The 22,277-nt window shown below is 42.9% G+C and overlaps 1 protein-coding gene across 1 annotated transcript in view; it reads left to right on the forward strand.

Moving 5' to 3' along the window:
• Positions 1-290: 290 nt before the first annotated feature.
• rnf38 (ring finger protein 38) overlaps positions 291-22,277 on the forward strand; it is a 31,764-nt gene continuing 9,777 nt past the window's right edge. Inside the window, exons 1-3 of the mRNA XM_063218262.1 lie at positions 291-377; positions 1,397-2,024; positions 14,897-14,958. Coding sequence (XP_063074332.1) covers positions 1,448-2,024; positions 14,897-14,958 — 639 coding nt within the window. The 5' untranslated portion in view covers positions 291-377; positions 1,397-1,447. The remainder of the gene's footprint in view (positions 378-1,396; positions 2,025-14,896; positions 14,959-22,277) is intronic.

Consider the following 22,277-nt stretch of genomic DNA (forward strand, 5'->3'; position numbering starts at 1 on the left):
CATCATGACAATGATTCCAACTACTCAGTTGACCGACGTTTGCTCTATACAAATTAAACCAGTTGGACAGCAGGCCAATAACTTACAGTATGTCCTTAAACACCAAGTACTGCTAATTGTAAAGAGTTCAGCCAAATAGCTGGTAATATTTGTAGGTTATCTAAATGGAAGACAATACTTGCAAAAAAATAAAATAAAAACAAGCGTGGTACTTTTATCTGAGCTCGATGCATTGTGCCTGCAGGGTAATCTGAAAGCCTAACGTTGATGGTCTGTCACATTTCACACTGACACCGACCGAACTGGGAATCATACGCCGCTCGAAATATAACCAGCGCGTTGGAGACTGGAATATTTTGAGATTGACTGAATTCTGGGTGAGTGCGGGGCATACATGTAATTTCTGAACAACATGATTTTCAGTGGCAAGTGTTGGGGAAAGGATTGTGGACATATTCTTTCTCTCTCTCGGTGTAATTAGTACGAGGTTAACCACTTTTAAATACCTATCTCTCATTCCTTGCCTGGTATCGTTTTTTGCCTTTCTCGGTTGTCTATACACTTTGGACTAGGCATATACTTACATATAACGTTTCTCACCAACGTACAAACTTGTACTTTGACCCCCTTTCCACAATTATAAACCAAAACGGTGTTGTTCATGTTCAGTTTATTCTGGCGTAAAGCTATGGAGCCCAGCCAGCGCGACACTAACTGTGCTGGCTAGTTGCTGGCAAGCTAACTTAGAAAATAAGTTATTAGCACCTAAATAATTAGTCAGAAATCAACTGCTTGGTACACATTTATCATTGTTTAATCGATACTTTTGCTATCTTTTGGTAAGTAATGTGGAGATTATTCGCTCCATGTTTGGTTCTTTGAAGCGTTTGCTGATGGAAATAAGCTAGCTGCTAGGTTTGGCGTTTGTTTTAACGTTACGGTGAATGTGAAGCCATGAGCAAGCCTTACGGAAGTAAGGCTAGCTGTCGTTAGCTGCTCCGTACTCCTCTTAAACATGTAGTTTATGTGTGGACGGCAAGGAGCGGGGTAGATCTCTAGTTGGGCATCTTGGATATTTTAAACTCTGGGCATGTGGGGCTTGCAAGCTAAGGTGATTCGAAAAGATTCATACGAGGCATGGGTTTTGGTGTAGTGATTAACTTACAAACGCGACAGTCTATCAAGTTATGCTAGCTACGGGAAAGGGGCTGGGGGGTTTAACCGTCTGGGAAGGACCAAAACAAAAGGACTTTTAAAGCCAATCCAATCTTTTACAAGTTAATGTACTTGCAATATGTACAATTTCGTGTACTTAAAGATTATCTATGTTTGCTCTGTTGTGCCTATCTGGTGTACTCATAGCCTACTCTTTTTTTCCTTAACTACTTTTCTGAAGTGCCTTTTTGGAGGAAGCAAAAAAGAAGGAAAGGAAACCCCCCCAAAGGAAATGCCAATCGCCACCACTGGTCAACCGACTACTCAAGAGCCCCGTGTTTGTTCCCAGCTCCCCGCTACCCCTGAGCCCATTCCGAAGCGATCAAATGCATGTGACGACACGGGGGGACATTCTCAAGACCGCTCGCACGGGGGACAGGAGGTGGTCAGAGGCGTTCGGAACCACAGCCAGACCACAGCAAGGATCCCGCTGGGTCTCGGAACCGCCTCTCCGTCGCAATCCCCTCCTACGTCCTCCCATTCCGCCAGTTCACTCCACCACCAGCCTCCTCCCATGGCAACGGAACCACCGAGGACTAGATCGCGTTCGCGGTCAGGATTTTACCAATGTGGTGTGAATGGAGGAGCTAATGGTAACAACAATAGCAGTAGCAGCAACATCAACAACAGTAGTGGTGTTCATAACACGACTGGAGCAATCGGAGTGAGCCACACACAGCAGCACAACTCCGGATGTGTACCGTTCGGAGCACACGGTCACACGGAAAATCTACGCCCCCCTGGAGGAATCCTGTCTCCTAGTGCACACAGGCACTCAGGCCCTAGTGCCCACAGAAACATAGGAGCAGGTAACTATATTTTCCTACTGTACTTTAACTTCAAGATGTAAACCGTTTAGGCACTTATTTTTAATTTTAACAAATGCAAATGTGCACAAGCACTGCCGATTTAAATGTACAAAAAGGTTGGGGGATGGGCTCTAGATTTGAGGTTTGACGAGAGGAGAGGCTTTCCCCCCCTAAAAAACTGAGGGTCTGATTATTTAAGTTTACTGTACGTTTTCGGAAGTGTAATTGACCAGTGTTTCAATTAGCAGGGTTACCATCATGCTCGTTGCTGATTGCAGCATGGATTTTATTGCAGCATGAACATTTTTGGAGGCTCTGTCTTTTGATCTAGCCCATTGATCTTAGAAGTGTGTGTGTGTGTGTGTGTGTGTGTGTGTGTGTGTGTGTGTGTGTGTGTGTGTGTGTGTGTGTGTGTGTGTGTGTGTGGTCTATTTTGTATTTTAACTGGGCTCTAGGGGACTTTTCCAAGAACAAATGATAAACCTAACTAGGTAAACCTGCAGGAAGTGGTAAAGCTGCGAATAGATAGCCTGTGTCATTTAGTTAAGAAAACAAGGATTTCAGGCTCTTCTGTTAGATTATTTACCACTACCTTAAGGTTACCCTAATCAGGTTCTTGTAGTACTCGACAGGTCTGTTCGCATGGCGAAATGATTTTTAGCGAATGGTTCAGGGTGAAGTGAGGACATGAGCATGATGTAGCCAGAGAGCCTTTAGCCCTTGTGACTATGAAGTGGTCCTGTCTCTGATTACCCTGTTTGGAGGCATCCTTTAGCTTGCCTAGAACACAAACAGGACCCTGTTATATCCTCAATCAGGACAATTGGCCTGCACAGAGTGTGTGAAGTTGATGCTGGAACAGGAGCTGGTCGTTGACCAGTGCTGCTTTGACTGTGTCTGCAGACAGTATGGGGCTTTGTGGAGGGCTCATCTGGCAATACATGGGGCCTTTCCCAGCTCATGATGAACACCGCCTCCACTTTACCTTAGAAATAAAACATTGTGGACTAGACACAGGCTGTGTGTGTGGGTGCGTGCGTGCATGCGTGCGCGCACGAGCGTGCGTTTTGAAGGAATCTGGCTTCAGTCTCCGGTCTTCTGAGGCCTAGCTTGCTGCCAGATTGACTTAATTCACTGTACCCTAACCTAAACACTGTCCTTGTGTGTCTAATGTCTTTTATTCTAAGCAGTAGGAGTCATATGACTGTCTGTCTGTTTCTCAGTTATGTTGCATGCATATGTATTAGGCCTACATGCCCATCTAGCAGATGAAAGATGGTTTCGGAGTAAGGGGTGGGTGGGTTCCTTACTGAAAACTGAAAATACAGTCTGTGACACCAGACTCTCGTTTCTCTTATTTTAATGTAGTGAGTGATGTTTTGGGCAGGACTCCAGCCAAGGGCCCCCCTTACATGGGTTTTGCCCCACTATTTTTTTTTTTCCTGTACCTCCTTTCATGTCTGTGAGTCTGTGCCCATTTGGGATAAAATGGTAAGAATAATAAAGTAGCAATGTTCAGATATGCAATAGGTAATTAAAATGCAGTTCTTAACTAATGGCAATATTGTTTATCTTATTGTTGGTTTATTGTGGTGTACATTTATTTATTCAATTATTTCTTTTGTTTTGCTATACTTTTCCTGCCAACCTGCTCCGGTCCCCTCGCGCCCCCCAGGGGTCCCCGGTCCCAGTTTTGAAAACCAGTCTTGGGCTACATGCTTCTATGGTGACAAGGTTACCATGGTGTAGCAGATGGGGGTCAAACTGCAGTGCCTGTACCATAGCAGGTTTGAGCAGTGTGATGCCAGAAGGTGTAGGTTACCATGGAGACTGATCAGGTTACTCATGTCAAAGTAGCTGGTTTGGGTTACCTGCCTGAATTCCATCTCCTGTTTAATAATTATTTCACTTCAGCACTCAATACTCCCAGGAGGAAACCCCATCTGCTCTCCATTTGCTCTTTCTGTTTTCTTATCCTTTCTGTCGCTGTTTTTTTTTTCTCTTGCCCTGTTTGGGACGATTAGATGAATGCCAGTAAAGTCAATTACCTTTATAACCAAGCTGACTTTGAGGCTGGCGCTAAACGTTTGAAGTCAGGAACTTGCACACAGTGATGCCTGCTGGGTGGGAGGCAGCCAAAAGCATCCCCATGGTCTTAAGGAGTTCTTTTAGTGTTGAATGTTGAATTAGACATTAGGATCTAGAGTTAGACAAGATGGGGCAGTCCACTAGATTGACATCATTCAGTGAATTGTAGCCACTAGCCACATACTATTCTACTAATTAGTTAAACATTTTTTTATTGTGTTTCTTAACTTGTTTGCCTTAAGCAGTTTCAAACAGCTGAGGGCACCATAGCTTTGATCAGCTTGGTTTGAGACAATAACAAAGTTATTATTGTTCAGTATTACTTAATTAAAGAAAGGGCAACTCCTATTCAATTTCAATGTGCTGTTGTATTGCTCACGCTACCCTTGATTTGTCAGTACCTGGTGACGCCGCATTTTTTGGCTCAGCCCTTTCCGAGATATGAGCTATTCTAATGGGGGCAACTTTTGTTTACATTTCAAAAAAACCTTTTTTCTTTATTCCCGAAAACATCCAAAAGGTTATGCAACATCAGCAGACACTGGGAAACACTGAGACAGCTAGCAAACAGCGATACCTTTTGGGAAAATATTTGGAGTAGGCCTATGCTCATTTTTAAAAAAAAATGTAAACAAAACTTCCCAATAAAAACAATGCAACCCCAATACTTAGTCAACAACAAAAAACACACACTTTTTATTTTTAAATTTTTTTAAATAGATTTTCAGAAAATGATTGCACGGCAACCTTTGAATAGCTTCACGGCCCACCAGTATGCGCCGACCCACAGTTTGGGAAACACGGCAACGGTTTTGGAGAAGAGGCCCTCCAAAGTTTAGGTACCACTCCCACTTTTCGAGCCCAGGAATTGCTCACAAATTTTACAAGCAGCTGCAGGTTCTGTACTCAGAAATGGCATAATTTGAAAATGTTTGGATATGTTTAGTGAAGACTTTTTAAAACTGGATTGGTGAAAAGTGTGACTTTTGACATTTGGGTAGATCTTGGAAAGTGTGTATATCGTTGCAACTGATAGCAACTGATTTTTCATCATAGGAAACTGTAGGTTTACAGTGTATTCAAAAAGTTTGAGGCAGGGGTGGGAAACCTATCTCTCGAGGGCCGTTTTCTCCGGCCCCAACATAATTTCAATGTTGTACAGCTTAACATGAAATGTAACATATGTTGTAAAGGAATCTTAGAATTACATTTGCAATACGAATAAGTTGTGTTCAACTGACCAAGAGAAGGTGGAGTCTGTTTTAAAGCTGGCTGCTTTCAAGATAGACCTAAAGTGAAGGGGTAATCCTGGTTAATGTTCATAGTGCGGCCCTAGGAGGATTTTGACAGTCCTTAGAGGAATTAGAGGAAATAGAGAGGCCCCTCAAATGAAAAAGGTTCTCCATCCCTGCTTTAAAGGGGTATGCCACTATTTTGGGGCTTAATACAATTAAAATCGTTGGCTGGGGTTTATAAAGGTGGTAAAGTGTCTTATTTTTCACGTTAAGCGTTGTCTTGCTTTAAGACAAGTTAAAAGAGGGAGTATGTAGCTAAGCTAGTGAAAGTCAATAGATCACTGTAGCATGTAGCATGCTACACGGATCCATGAAAAAAAACGGCTTACATGAAAAATAAGACACTTTACCACCTTTATAAACTCTGGCCAACGATTTTAACTGTAAGCCCCAACATAGTGGCATACCCCTTTAAGGGCATTCATAGGGGCTCAAAAATGGCTTAGCGACAAAATAACCCTTTGGTATCCCAGCGTCAAGCCCAAAATGAACCATGTTGGCACTTGATGACTCGAATAAGCTTTTAACCCCATGTACAGAAAGGCTTTATCAAACAGTTAAAGCCATATTGTAATATTTCAGGTTGTCTATAAACAATAAGTATTACTTAATTCATTTCCTATCAACACACTGCTGTGTTCTGCTGTGTGAAACCATTATATTCACCATATTATTTACATGAGCGGTGGTGTCGGCAGTGGAGAATTCCATGTTGCGGAAGCTACGGAAAAATGTATCGAAATGGCGTTATCAAGAGTGGTGACATAAGCTTACATCGCGAAAATGACTTAATTATCACCAACAAGTAAAACATTTCTGTGCAGTCCAATCACTAGCTGAATGTCAACAAATGCGCAAGAAGACTGCCATGACCAAAGCCACGCCCCCACACAGACGGACAAATTAGTAACACCCGGCTATATTTCTAAATATTGTTTAAATATCGTTATCGAGCTATTGCATGCTGATATCGAGTATCGTTTTTTTTTCTGATATCGTGCAGCCCTAACGGAAAGCAATAAGTTATTAAGGCCGAATCCCATGTCTAATTTCTGCCCCTACCCCTACGCCTTCCTCTCGCCCCTTCAAACAGGGAGCAGTGAGGGCAAGGGCTTGAAACACAACCCCTACAAATTGAAACACCCCTTCAACAATCACAGAATGACACTCCTCGCATTGAAAAGCCAGTCTCTCCATGTTTAAACCAACGATATTGCTTGTAATAACTTGGGCAACAATTTAAAAAACCACAACGGTGTTGCACAAGCCTTGGAATTCCTTCACAACTTCCATGCATTTGGTTGACGTTAATAGCAATTTTTTTTTTTCCCCTTGTGCATTTCATGGAGGAAATTGCCAATACGCATTGGGACAATGTTGAACTTAATACAATGCAACAAATATTACAACTGTAAAATCCTAAATTACAGTGAAAACGGTTATATTTTTGTGCTTTTGTGGATACCGCCATCTTTTTTAAAGGCACTCGCAATGCATGTTTGAATTGTGCCTCTGGGAAAATCTCTGTTTGAAGGGGTAGAAAGCCCTTCCCCTTACCACTACCCCTGAATGTGCAAATCGAGGGGAAGGGGAAAGGTGTAGGGCTAAGGAGTAAAATGGGATTCAGCCTATGTTACCACTGAACTGGTGAGCAATTTAGAGCTTTGTATTGGCCGTGTAGTATTATGATATCTGTCAACATAGCATCTCTGGTTTTTGACTAGTGAGATCTCTTGTCAAGTCATACAGTTTCCACCCACTGAATCAGCATAGTGTACACTGTCAGTTTCCTAATGTCTTTTGACTATTTAGTCAACTCCCATTTTGACTATTAGTGAAGCGCTCAATTTTCCCCAACACACAAAACAAGTTAGACAAACAACAGAGTGGTCGTAGATGCTGTAGACAATAAATGGCTCAACAACGGACATGAAGCATACAAGGAAATGGGAAAGTCAAAAGTATTCAGACTCATTGCGATGCCGCTCTCAAGATGCCCCTCCATCTAGCTACACCCATTACTGGGGTCCTTTGCAAGATGCACCAGGATCAACCTGGTGTAAGGCTCCAGCAGGTTTTCAACCCAGGCCTCCAGGGTACCAGATGTGTGCTCTGACTGCTACACCACAGAGCCATGCTCATTTGTGTGACAGTCTTATGACATGAATAGACCAGAGGCGACTTGAGCGACTCTGCTGATGGAAGTGATTGACTTTGTATTGAGTCGCTGGCAAGAGAAAAACTTGTGAACATTGCAAACATGGAAATGAGTTTTGATGCTGTTCGGTGACAGCCGCCACAGCCAATTTCAATGGTGGGATGTTTGCATTCTGTGTTTAACGGGCATACTCTGTCGCTTCTATTGCTTTTGCTACTTAATCTTGTTGCCGTCTGTGTCTTCGCCCATTTAGGGTTTGGGTTTACCCATTCGTTTTATGACAAGCCCTTTTAAAAAGTGATAGAAAACCAGCACCTGCTGGATGCTGGAGAATGAGTGCGATGCTTGCTCGACATTTTGTCACTGGCCATTGTGGTGGGAAAGCCCATTCATGTGCCTTGTCCAGCCTGTGCATTCGCGTAGCTTGGTGCAAATTGCGTAGTTTGGTGCAAATTGCGTAGTTTTGCCTTACCTTCTCTTTACATCTCAAGCAGGTATTCAAACCAATGAAATGGGAAGAACTTATTTATATCACAGAGTGCTTTCCACTGGACTGAATGGCCAAAACCCCAGTCAGCTAGCTGCCATAAACTAGCCATCTGCTACATGGTTTACCTTTTAAGGTAGTTAAGTTAGAGGTTCAGTTGCGTTCATGTAATATTTTAATGTTGGTTGAATGAATGCATAGCGATTTCTTTTCCTTGTGAGTCTCCTTCTTTTTTAAGTCTTCATTTTGGTTTTATTTTGGCGTATTTAGCCATTTTCAAAGTTTTAACTATTTATTTGTTAGTAATGTAAGCTTGATTGTAATTGCCCTCTACTTGTATGTGTGTGTGTGCATACATATGCTCATGCCCTCTTTTCCCCATCCTTCTGTTCTTTTATCCATTTGAGGGTATCGCTTAAATTGTGCCCTCCCATTTCTACTCCATTATAATGACAAAAGCTCAGTTTGTTTTTCCCTCCTTTGTTGGTCTCATGGCAACCACTCGCCACTCAGTTTCCTTTTTTGGGTAGAAAGGGGTTGGGCTGCAGCTGCACTGGCTGAGGGCACACATCACTGTGTCAGAATCCCTCCCACTCACATCCTACGTGGGAATTGATGGTAAGCTGAGAGAAAGTCAGTGTAGGACAGTGCTTCTCAACCTTTTTCTCAACCTTTTCTTGCCTTGCCTTGTGCAAGGTCATGCTTCCATATGGCAGATCAGGAAACCAATTACAGTGCAACACTGTATCTCAAATGGCGCATTTGTGCACTTCGAGCGCTGCACGCACTGAAACATAGTGCCAGAATATTTGCAAGCTCCCAATATTCAAACTTTCGGGAGGCTCGTGCATACTTTCGGGAGGCTCGACCGCTGTAGCCGAGTGTAGGCTATGTGTGCATACACTTCTTGCCAGCTCCTTGTCTCGCGCTGCACTGACTACTGCATCGCATAAGTTAGTCTTCTTGACTACATTTTTTTGTAGCATTACCGTATATAACAGGTGTATTCAATGAAATGTCAACGAGGGCCAGTTTTTCAAATTTCTCCCAGGAAAGGGGGCGAACTATACGTATGCGTCATGATTGCCGACTGTGAATAAAAAAAAATGCGCAATACTTCGTTGAGGTGGGGGGTCTGGGCATCCTCCCCCAGAAAGTTTAGCTTTTCTTAGATTTTAACGTTCCGTGTCCCGTTTCAGCTCAGTTCGAAACCCATACTTTTATCTCTAAATTCCTAAAAATGTGTCCGTATTTGGGGCCAGATGCGTCCAAGGGCCGCATCTGGCCCCAGGGCCGCCATTTGAATAGCCCTGGTATATAACATTTTGGATTTTATTAGTCACCTCAGAAAGTTAGCTGACTCTTAAATGAATAATTAAAAAGCGAATGAAGATCTTCTGGACTGCTGCCCTGGTTTGTAGAATGCACTACAAGCCGGTCTCCTGTCAAAATATCCCTAAAGCTTTGACCATTATGACAATACATGGTAGCGTCAATGGGGTTTGTCAGGAAGACGATAGTAGAGTTGTCTGAGAAGCTGAGACATCCAAAGTCTCTTAGTAGGTCTTTAAAGGTTTGCATGTTTGGATACCATACGACAGGGTACAGCTAAATGAAATGGACTTAATGCATGGTAAGGTTGTCCTTATCTAAAAGTGTATAGTGCTTTGAAGGGACTGTGGTGTTTAGGCCCTCCATTGGCCATGTGGGCATGTAACAAAAGTATGATTTGTGTTTGAAATGCATGCGGTCCACATTCAGGAAAAACGTCAAGAACCATTATCCTAGAACGGTTTGTCCAGTATGTTTCTATTGCCTCCTCAGACATTTAACTGATAAGGTGAGACTGACCAGACCAACGCTAGTCAGTTAGTGGAACTAATTCTAATGCTATGCATTTACTTCGATGAGGACATGTTAGAAGGATTATTTCTCCACACTTTGTTATAGAGTTGACTTTTGCTAACAGTATACTTCAAATTCATATACAAATGTATTTAGGATTTATTTTTTGCTCTTCAAACTTGCCACAATGAAGAAAAAAATGTGTCTCCCTCATTACACACAAAAATATTTAAAGATTTCGAGATTGGATTTACCTCTGTACTTACTGGTCATGTAAATCAAGTGTTCTTGAAATTCATGGTGGTGGTTGTCAAGTCAAATCAACTTTATTTTCAGTTTTGTCGTATGCAAGGAAATTTCTCTCATTTCCCATACAAAGGCATGGACATGCAAGTGACTGACATTTAACAAGACATACAGTAAAGTGCAAGATGGGACCAATAATGAAAACCATTCGTAAGCATATTAGAATGTTACACACTGTACCGTTCAAGAGGTGTAAGCTTATACACAGCCAACAGACTGCCATGCTAAACATGAGCACTGGAGGCTAAGCTTGATTTCAGTGTTTGCTTGTGGAAAAATGATATGAAATATCTTAATTCACATGGCGAAAGAAAGCGAGGTTCTAGTGAGGCCCACATTAGTGGAGGGAGGTTGAAGCTGTTGTGTGTAGTGGTGGTTGGGAGTGTTTTTGGCGCCCCTTCCTCGGCTGAGACAAGTGAGTGGGAAACGGGCCCAACAAGACCCAGCCAAATATCACTCAAATACACTCTGAAACTCACACTTTTACCCGTATTCACAGTCACACAGTTTAATTGGCTTTGGTTGATTCTGTTAGAAAAGGCTTCTCTCTTACTTTCTATTTCTGCTGCCCTTCTGTTTGTTTGTGGTTTATAACTGATGTGCTGTTTGTTACATACAAAGTGTCAGCTATGTGCTTGTGACTGAGAGGAGCATGGTGAAGGTGGTTGTGTGCGTGTGTCTATCTGTGTGCGTGTGTGTCTGTGTGTGGGGTTTTCCCCACATGCAGTGGAGCTGAGGGCTGACAGACTGGTATGAACATACGGACATAAACTAACAGGGGTAGACACTCACCCACACACGGCCAAAGAGCAGGTTTTGTGAATTTAACTGTTTTGCACACACCCTGTAACAGTGTACGAGGGGTGTGCCTGTGGTTCTGCATGAGTTCGTATTCCTGAGAATATTTTACTGCTTTCTATATGACCAAAGTATGCTGAATCGTGCTCCTTGAAGAAGTAGCACGATTTGTATAAATATCACCGTCCTCCATTAAGCTTGCGAAAGAGAGGTGTTTGGGATAGAAGTGAGATCAAGATGTGTTGGGACTCGATGAGTGTTGAGTGTGAAATGGTAAAATGGTGTGGGGAGGGAAAGGCATGCGAGTTGAAAGGAGAGAGAGAGGGAGAGAGAGGGGTTGTGGTTTTCCCTCTTGACTAGTATTGATTTTGTGTGTGTCTCAGAGTACATCAGCTATTTCTATCTGTTTTCCCTCTCTTCTCTCTATCCTCCACTCCCCCTCTGTCCACTCTACCATCCCCCATGGCAACCCCAGCTTCCCCTTTTCTGGCTTTCCTCTCCCTTTCGCCAAACTCTCTCTCTCTCTCTCTCTCTCTCTCTCTCTCTCTCTCTCTCTCTCTCTCTCTCTCTCTCTCTCTCTCTCTCTCTCCTCTCTCTCTCTCCTCTCTCTCTCTCTCTCTCTCTCTCTCTCTCTCTCTCTCTCTCTCTACCCCCCCCCCATCTCGTCTGTAACAAAGGTACATTGTACCCCAGTGTACTGATCCCCCTCCAGCAGTGCTTCTTCATCTCATGTCCTGTACAGTCCCTGCAGAAGATGGTCCTGTCAGTGTGCTGTATTCTTTAGTGGTGACTGTCTTTCCCTTGATGTACCTTTCCTCTCCCTACTCCTTATGCCTCGCATGGTCTGCAACAACCAGAAGGAAGGGTGTGTGCGGTGCCTGAGTGTCACAGATGTCTTGGGGAATAAAGGGGTTAATTTTCCTTCCCCTTTTGTGCCCCCTCCTTCCTCTCTTTCCTCCCTCCCTCCCTGTCTCCTCTCTCACTCCCATCCTCCTCCTTTTCCTGTCTGCTCACACGCTGAAGCAGGCTTGTGTGTGTGTGTGTGTGTGTGTGTGTGTGTGTGTGTGTGTGTGTGTGTGTGTGTGTGTGTGTGTGTGTGTGTGTGTGTGTGTGTGTGTGTGTGTGTGTGTGTGTGTGTGTGTACGCACGTCTGTGTAAGACTCAGGGTCGGGGACATGTATATCCAGCCATTTAGTCCAATGTGTGTGAAACATGTCATCTGTGTTAAAGGGGTATGCCACTATTTTGGGGCTTAATATAGTTAAAATCGTTGGCTGGGGTTTATAAAGGTGGTAAAGTGTCTTATTTTTCATGTTAAGCGTTGTCTTGCTTTAAGACAAGTAAAAAGAGGGAATATGTCGCTAAGCTAGTGAAAGTCAATGTATCCGGATGCTACACGGATACATTGACTTTCACTAGCTTAGCGACATGCTCCCTCTTTTAACTTGTCTTAAAGCAAGACAACGGGTTACATGAAAAATAAGACACTTTACCACCTTTATAAATCCTGGCCAACGATTTTAACTGTATTAAGCCCCAAAATAGTGGCATACCCCTTTAATGTTTGGCATTGAGTGTTGGGCTGGAGGGCTTGTGACATGTTACACTTTGTGCCCTTTTCCCATCTTTTGTGTCTTATGTGCTAGTGTCTGCAAGGGTGTTCGTGCTGTCCTGTACTGGGCAGTTTGTATTGTGACGGTACCATGCTGATAGCTGCAGGATAATTGTTGTACCATTACGTGGTGCAGTTCTGTTCTGTTCTCTGAGTGTGGGAGTGGGAGGGAGGGAGAGTGTGTGTGTGTGTGTGTGTGTGTGTCACAGACCAAGAGGCATGAGTGAGTACACGGCTCCACAGCCTGTGACAAAGACCTGGCCAGCAGCAGCATGGTGTTCAAAGTAGCTTAGGTGGACAGGAGAGAAGGGAGGTGCGTGTGCGTGTGTGTGGGTGTTCAGGTTTTATTTTGTATCTAATTTGTAATGTTCGCAAAAAGGATAATCAAAACTTTTTAAAGAACAGGACATGTAGGCTACTCTACCTTCACAGAGGTGTTATTTATTTATTATTATTTTTATTTTTATTTTTTTTACAAAATAAAGAGGACTGCACTCCTCGTTGTTTACTTTGTTGCCCGTCAGACGTTTCCATCTTAACCTTCTTCAATGCTGGGCAAACATTTCACCCAGGTGGTGCACTCCAATATGTACAATCAAAGCCTATAGTATCATCCCTCGCTTTTCAACCCATACTTGCTGTTCGTAAACAAACCCTGGGCAACCTCTGATTGTTGGAAACTGCTGTCGGTCAAAAACATGGTTGGCTGCTTAGCATCTTGCCCCTCCTCACAACATGAATGTTTGTAAACGAAACACCTATGTATAGACGACTAACAAATACTTTTATTCACCTTCATCAATTTCACCCTCCTGTGAAGCCTTTTTCAGAACGGATCGGATGTCAGTCTTAAAAGGCAGAATGATTCAAATATATACGCTGATTTGTCCTGGACGACTCTATTGCCTAGCCTTTTTTATTCACCATTGCTAGCTAGGACCTTCTTCTGTAATATTTCGCTGATTCTTGAAGATTTTGAAAGGAAAAATAGCATATCCAAAATACCATCACAAATTAAGGTCTTGGCTGTGCACTGTGCAGCAATATATATCAGAACAACCTCCCCATATTTTGCCTTTTCCATATATACTGTATTTCCTATATGATAGGCTTTTTTGTCAACACCATCAGAATTTAAAGTAAAGAAAATGTGAAGAATGGTGAATCTTTTAAAAAATCCACAAAATCACTTGTTCCTTTTGTCATTTCCACAAAGTTTCCTCCAAATCTGTTCATAACTTTTTGAGTTTTCCTGCTGACAAACAAACAAACAAACTGACAGATGAATCAATGCTACAGAAAACATAACCTTCTTGGCGGAGGTAATTAAACCTTTACAACAAATGTACACATATGTATAACGTTGTGACCATCCTAAATAGGTGTTAAATTCTGTACATCATTGTTGGATTCATCATGATTGGGACACCTCGGCTTTGTTAGATTGGGTCAAACAAACCCATACTTGTAAACGTGCCTATGCTGAATTTCAAAGATGCTTTTGCATTTTGCTAGTAATGGTAATCTTGGTACACTCGATAAAATGGTCCCCATAATCTTGGTACACTCGATTAAAAACTTCTGAAGAGAACCCTTGCCTGCTAACTTAACACTTTGTGGGAATTAAATGACTCAATTGCTATTAGAAATTGCAGACCCCCATATCCCTTGGAAAGTATTGATGACAGAGAAAAACAACCTAATAACAACAAAACGTGAGTGTATGAGGCAGTGCATTGTGTGTAGCCCATGTGTTGTGTGGTAGGGGCGAGTGAGTGGCTTGCTAATCCCGGATTAGCATGTTTACTCCCCATGCCAGTGTCCCACCATGCCACCCCTGGAGCACAAACAATAAGCATGATGTCACAGGTCTACGAAAGCATAAACAACAGAAGTCTGACTCCTGATTTGCAGTGATGGGTATAAATTATCTGGTCCCGCTGAGTGCCACGGTCAGTGCTGGAATGCTACCGGTGATGTTCATGTGGTTTTGTTGTTAGTTCAGTGTTAGTCATTGTCAAGCATTTTGTGTGTCATCTTCACACCTGTATTGAGAGTTGCGATTTTTATGGGAGCATCATCAATGTACATCTCTTTCGGTCAGTATACATTTTTGTGTGTGCTGAGAGAGACCCTCAGGAATGGATATTTTGCCAGATTCAAAGTGTACACATTCTAAAAGACCTTTTAAGGTTTTGTTTTGTAGGAGAGTTGCATTCTTTTTAAGATCATTAAATTACCATGCTACTTTTACGGACAACTAACTGTAATTGTGTTTTTTAGGAGCCATCGGGGGATCTTACCACTGCCATCCAGACCATGCCTGTGCTGAAGGTGCCGACAAGGTAATGCCACGTTGTTCACATTGCTTATCAATCAATCGTAAGTTGATCAATACAGTGATCCCCCCCCCCCCTCCCAAAAAAATGTCAGTGTTCCTTTTTTTTAAGATGAAATTGAAATTAAAAATGATAAAATGCTGATATGAAATTTGATTTATATTTTAATTACTTTTTAATTTAATGTGAATCACAGAAGTCATCAAAATGTCTCAAATTTGAACTGATTCAAAATACTGGCATTAGTGTCTCAAAATTTTCCTCTGAAAAGTGAGGACAAATCCCACAGAGGATCATGATCTCCTTTAGTAGTCACAGTACATGTTGATTTGCATGTTGTTTTGTTTGTTTGCTTTTGTTTTTTTGTGAAATTCCACTTTCCCAAACAATGTCAGTCCCACTACCATGCTTAATTTTTCGTATACATGGGTTCTAAATTTTAGTTTTCCCCTGACTGCACAAAACTAACTGCGCACAACTCAACCTCTGATTGTTGGAAACCAAACGTGGTTAGCTGCCAGTGTCTTGCCCCTCCTCAAAAACATTGTTTACAAACATGGCGAACCCATGTATTGGACACCTTTCTTTGAACTACTACTCACTTGGTTGCCAGCACATATGCTTGACACCATCTAAAACAAATTTGTTTATGTTTATCTTGGTGTCATCAGAACACACAACATGACTAGCAATCCATATCCTTCGTCTGTTTTTACTGAATTTTAAGATCAAAGATGTCTATAGATGTTGTGGCTCTCACAGATGGATGTACAAATGCACCACAAAGCGATTTAATTCAGTTAAACCTAATTTACTCCACATTTGATCCCTTGATGTCTTAAACTAGCCACGTAAGCTAACATTAGCACTGTAGTGAACACAGACATCCACAAGGGTATGTTAAATCCCTTCTTGCATGTATGGAATGGTATTACTGCCCCTAAATGTGATCTGCGAAAAAAAACAATAGTGATTAAGCTATGCAGACACTGCAGTGTAGTATGAGGGATGAGCAAGACTGCTGATTAGTGTAAGCCCTCTTATTGGATCACACTGGACCACACTGCCTTGACGGCAGCTGTTCAGCAGCTGGTGAAGAGACACCTCATTCAGGTCAACATCAATGCTGTCTTGCTAGCTAGCCTCCTGGAGCTACTGGCGTCCATGCCCCGGCAAGTTGTAAATGAAGAATAGAACGTTCTTTCTACAGCTGAGCCATTCGGCACACAGCAGGTTTGACACAGCGGTGATCCATTTATAATGTTGTATACCAGGTCCGAGGAGACGTCTGCCTTATTACAAACTCAATGTACAAACTAGTTTATAGAGTTCAATTGTAATACACTGGTTTCATGCAGATGCACTAAGCTAGTGAATCGAGGCAAAATCAGTCAGCAAATATTCATGTTCTGAAAATGGAGTTTGGGTTTATTCAATCTCATCCCTATTGTACATGACTAATTGAATGCCACGACGGACTGACTGAAATGCAGTAGGGTAAACAATTGAAAAAGGACATTGGCTATTCAAAAATAAGCAGTGGCGTAGTTCAGGTACCCCTTTGTGCAGGAGCTGTGAGTGGAAGCCCCACAAATCAGCAGCAAGGTTATGGTGCAGATATGCAAAGTCTTGATCATGGTCAGTGGCGTGCACAGACCTTTTGGAGGGTTGGTGCTGAAGATGTGAGTATTGGGGACATGTGGAACATCTGTCTTCCATACTAGGCTATGGAGGCTATATATTAGTTTATACAATAGTTAGATCCGGTCAATTTATTTTGCGATATCTGATTGGATGAGATGCGTTCTACTGGCATTCTATGCGTCGGCAAGGAGGATGTCTAGGTGGACATCATCCCCGGAGACTCATCACACCTAATAATCACTCCGCCATGGATAGAATGTAACCAGGGCCACGCATTTTGAACTCCCCATCATTCTATCTCATAGTCTACTGTGGAGAAAGTGAATGTAACCAGGGCCGCGTATTTTGAACTCTCCATCATTCTATTCCATTGTTCTTTGCTGGACTAAGTTGGGCGCACGCACGCCCGCATGACAGAGACCCGTAGCCTATCCCAGTTGGTTGCTGGATTCTGAAAGGAAAGAAGTTATCTGATTCTAGTGCAGTTGTCTGGGCAGTTGGCACACCTGCGGCCGCTATTTCGTAGTCTTTTGAGGGCAATCTAACGTAGCCTACTCTAAATATTCATACACGTAAGATAGTTTCAAACGGGAGATATGCGGGACAACGGACACTTTTTGACAGAGATAGCAAGGCTATGTCAGTCTCCTGCAGTGTGTGAGAAGTGAGAACCGCTATAATCGGATCTCCTTTGTGCCGGAAGCACGAGGAAGAGATGCCCTTAAAAATATATCAGCAACAAATTTGCCGTCCACCACGTGCAAATTAATGAATAGTAGGCTAGGCTACAAAGTGGGCATCTGGAAGCAAGGTACCGGGTGCCATGCAATTTAAAACGATGGCCGCTTGGAGCTGGAATGAGTTGCCTTTTAGTTTATTGGGAGGGAAAACGTGAATCCCTTCCTCGGGTTTGCAAACACATCAGACATTTGCCTGAGAAAGTGTTTCAGCAGCAAAGTTGTAGCCTTCAGCAGTAGCCTAAAGCAGACACCAGGGTATCATAGGCATACAAGGGATTGATTTGTGTTGTTGTGTGTGTGAGAACAGCGCTCGGATCTTGTAAATTATCGTGCCAACATGGACAACAGTACATTGTGACAAAAAAAATAATCAAAAAATGACTTTCAGAAGGGGCATTTGATGTCCAGTAGGGCAAAGGGACAGGTGCTTTACCACCACCACCTCATCCCCATCTGATACGCCTATGGATATGGTGTTGAAAAGGAAGTGCTTTGCTAGTATGTCAGGTAAAGGGGCTCCAGGTAGGATTAACAGTTAAATTAATCACTGTCCCGAGTCAGCCAAAGCTTATTTGAGTCAATAGTAAGTGAACGATGACTCTCGCGACTTCCACGGTCCGCTGTCAGAAAACCCCAAACGCAACTTTTGACAGAGCGGTCTGAACAAATATCTTGGGAAACGCTTCTCATACGAAAAATCACTTTACATACCGTATTCAGATTTGTAACAACTGCTGGCATTCCGTGATGAAAGACATTCTCATAGCGAGTTTATTTAAATAGCATTTTTTCATCACTGTGTAAATTTTGAGACGGGCATGCCACGGGCACCGCTCAAACAACATCATCCGACATTTTCCTACAAAGTGGGGCGAAGGCAAGCAAACAGGGATGCGAAAATATCCAGCCAATTTTAATATTATCACAAATGAGGAGCAAATTTCGCCTGTGGTGGCCAATCAACTTAAGAACATAAATGTTTCAATTGATTTGATTCGTCGCTACAACCTGTTGACCGTTGAGCTGTCAGAATGGAATACTGAATTTCGCCTCTCTTTGCGTCGCTCATTACGCCGGCATGCATCCCTGGCCTCAGGGAGTGAAAGCTTGCTGTGTTTCTCAGGATGGCCCTTCCATTTGTTCCTCTGTACCCTCAAGGCCAGGGGCAACCTACCAGTCTACTCATGTGTAGTTTTTAATCTCCTACTACCCACTTTGTTTTCTGTCCACTATCTACACACACACACACACCTTACTAAGCCACACCGAAAGGTTGGAGTTGGGACTTTGGAAAAAAAAAACCTATGAGATGCTGAAGGGGAGGGGGGGTTCTGCCTGCTGCCTGCTTTCCAGCTGTTAAAGGTACCGTCGCCCAGCAGTCTTAGAGCAGTTGTTGAGCACTCAGGAAGACACAAACACGTTCTCAGATGATGGGTTGTTTATTTTTCTCGACCCAAAGAAGGCCATGAGGCATCACTCAAACAAAAGATAAACACTAACTTAACTTCAAAAGAAAAGGACTTTTTAAAAAAATGTACAAACAAAAAATGGTATGATAACCAAAACAAAAAAAGGCTTTGACTAAATGCAGTCAAGAGGAGGAAATGAATCTAGCCAACATCAGCAAACGAAATCAAATCCGATACCTCTGGGTGAGAGCTCGAGACACATGTCTTATCATCAGCAGCTCTCCCAACAGAATGGAAAAATCACTATTTGAACACCACCGTCACGTGACAGAAGTTGGACCATACCAACCTGCACGGACCTTACAGGGGTGCCTGAAGTGAAATACACTCTAAAATGCTTTAAACAGCCTAAACATAAATCATGCAAACATGAAATAAATACACAAGTGTCTTAAAACACAACTGCTGACATTTGACCACGCAAATATAAAGGTTACAGCCTAATAATACATTTTAAAATAATCAGACAGTCTACTTCCTGTAAACGGGAGGAAGTGAGGACTCTTATTCTGAAAGCGAAGCAGTACAGACTCTTTTAGTTGACGGACCAGGTGCTACAGGGATGGTAAGGTGGAAATGTTTGGTCATGCACATGAATAATTTTAAAATTTATAACTAAATAAACTCAATGTTAGAAGTAAACTGTACTTTTTGTGGTCATTTTAACTTAACACAAAATGGGATGAAGTTACTAAATGTTTTAAACTGGAAGAGGTTGTAGTAATGATGATTATGATGCTAGCATTTGTAAAACTCCCAATAATGTTTGATGGTTTTAACGAGCTCTTAGAACACTACAGGAGAATATCCACTGAAACAAATGAATGAAATGTTTGTAAAGAATATATAATGCTCAATGGTAACTCAGAACATATTTAAAACAACGAAGCAAACAATTGTCCCAAAGTGCACACAAAATGGTCATGGCAAGAGTCTCAATAATTGGCAGCACCTGGCTGCAGTGACGGTGCATGGTTGACCCGTCACACACCCCCCACCTTAAGTCGGAGCGCCCAGGTCATGGCGCGAGAAGAAGGCTGCCGTTACAATGACCTTACCAGGTCGGTACTGTAGACTTGTACGGCTGCAAAGACAAGTGCTAACAGCCCATGCTTGAAATGAGGCCCCTCATGCAGTGGATGAATCACACCCACCTCCAGCAGTTCCTGGACCTCGAGCTTCAGTGCGTTGATCAGGCGCGCTGGAACTTTGGTCACAGTTGTGTTGCTGGGATGGATGGTGAGTCTTCTTCCTGGAGTCTTGTGGACCCAGCTGGTAGTCTCGTCTGGATCGCCTGGCGGTCACAAACATCTCCACCAGGGTTGCTGCTTCCATTGAAGTTTGCGGGTCACGTTCTCTCACCCACACTTGAAGGTCAGGATTCAGCATGTCCAGAAACTGCTCCAGTATCATCTTCTCACAGATGTCTTCCTTTGTCTTTGATGCTGGACTCAGCCACTTTCCGAAGAGGTCTTTCAATCTTGCTTGTAGCTCTTTCGCCATCTCACCTTCCAGGATCGTGTTGGCCCGGAATCTTTGGCGGTACGTTTCAGCGTTGATCTCAAACTTGTCCAGGATTGCCTGCTTCACTTTGCTGTAGACGCTGCAGTCTTCAGCGCTCATCGCTACGTATGCAGCCCTGGCTTTGCCTTTTAACAAGGGTGCAAGGTGTAAAACCCATGTTTCAGCAGGCCACTGACTAGCTGCTGCGAGTCTCTCAAATGTAGTTAGATAGTGTTCTATGTCTTCGTCTTCTTCGAAAGGAGACATTCGTGGCGCTTTCCACCCCTGCGGAAGATGAGGAGTCGTGGTCAGCCCGAGGCCAGTAGAGTTGAGGGAGCTTTGTAAGTTGGCTTGTCGGTCTTGATCCGCCGGCGGTTGAGGAGTGTGGACATCTAGTGGAGGCAAATTGAGAGTAGCACGTCTCCAGCTGACGAGGGGCGGGAAGTAGAGGGATTCAGTCTCTGCAATTCTTCCACCGGCTGGTTCACCGGCAGTGCACTTGCTTCATCTCCTCTCACCAACCGCTGTAGCTGAAGAAACTGGTGCTCCATCGCCTTCCATCTTTGGTCTTGTCTCTGTGCATCTACGTGCAGCCGCTCCTGCTGTTTCCGCTGCGTCTCTATGACCGACTCCATGAGCTGCTCCAGACGACTCGTCCGGTCATTGGGCACTGTCGAGGATGGCCTTGACGTCGTCTCATGCTTCGGCTTGGCTCCCGGGTCTTGCGTTGCTTCCCCAGTAGGCGGTGCCACACCACCTTGAGAGTTCATGCTTCACTGAGTGCTTGCTCACTTGACACTGGTTACCTTTTCCGCTGCCACCAAATGTTAAAGGTACCGTCGCCCAGCAGTCTTAGAGCAGTTGTTGAGCACTCAGGAAGACACAAACACGTTCTCAGATGATGGGTTGTTTATTTTTCTCGACCCAAAGAAGGCCATGAGGCATCACTCAAACAAAAGATAAACACTAACTTAACTTCAAAAGAAAAGGACTTTTTTAAAAAATGTACAAACAAAAAATGGTATGATAACCAAAACAAAAAAAGGCTTTGACTAAATGCAGTCAAGAGGAGGAAATGAATCTAGCCAACATCAGCAAACGAAATCAAATCCGATACCTCTGGGTGAGAGCTCGAGACACATGTCTTATCATCAGCAGCTCTCCCAACAGAATGGAAAAATCACTATTTGAACACCACCGTCACGTGACAGAAGTTGGACCATACCAACCTGCACGGACCTTACAGGGGTGCCTGAAGTGAAATACACTCTAAAATGCTTTAAAACAGCCTTAAACATAAATCATGCAAACATGAAATAAATACACAAGTGTCTTAAAACACAACTGCTGACATTTGACCACGCAAATATAAAGGTTACAGCCTAATAATACATTTTAAAATAATCAGACAGTCTACTTCCTGTAAACGGGAGGAAGTGAGGACTCTTATTCTGAAAGCGAAGCAGTACAGACTCTTTTAGTTGACGGACCAGGTGCTACAGGGATGGTAAGGTGGAAATGTTTGGTCATGCACATGAATAATTTTAAAATTTATAACTAAATAAACTCAATGTTAGAAGTAAACTGTACTTTTTGTGGTCATTTTAACTTAACACAAAATGGGATGAAGTTACTAAATGTTTTAAACTGGAAGAGGTTGAAGTAATGATGATTATGATGCTAGCATTTGTAAAACTCCCAATAATGTTTGATGGTTTTAACGAGCTCTTAGAACACTACAGGAGAATATCCACTGAAACAAATGAATGAAATGTTTGTAAAGAATATATAATGCTCAATAGTAACTCAGAACATATTTAAAACAACGAAGCAAACAATTGTCCCAAAGTGCACACAAAATGGTCATGGCAAGAGTCAATAATTGGCAGCACCTGGCTGCAGTGACGGTGCATGGTTGACCCGTCACACAGCTGTTTCCTGTTGGTTATGATCATGCCACACACAGTGG

This window comes from Engraulis encrasicolus, chromosome 16 (genome assembly GCF_034702125.1).
Source record: "Engraulis encrasicolus isolate BLACKSEA-1 chromosome 16, IST_EnEncr_1.0, whole genome shotgun sequence".
NCBI lineage: Eukaryota > Metazoa > Chordata > Actinopteri > Clupeiformes > Engraulidae > Engraulis > Engraulis encrasicolus.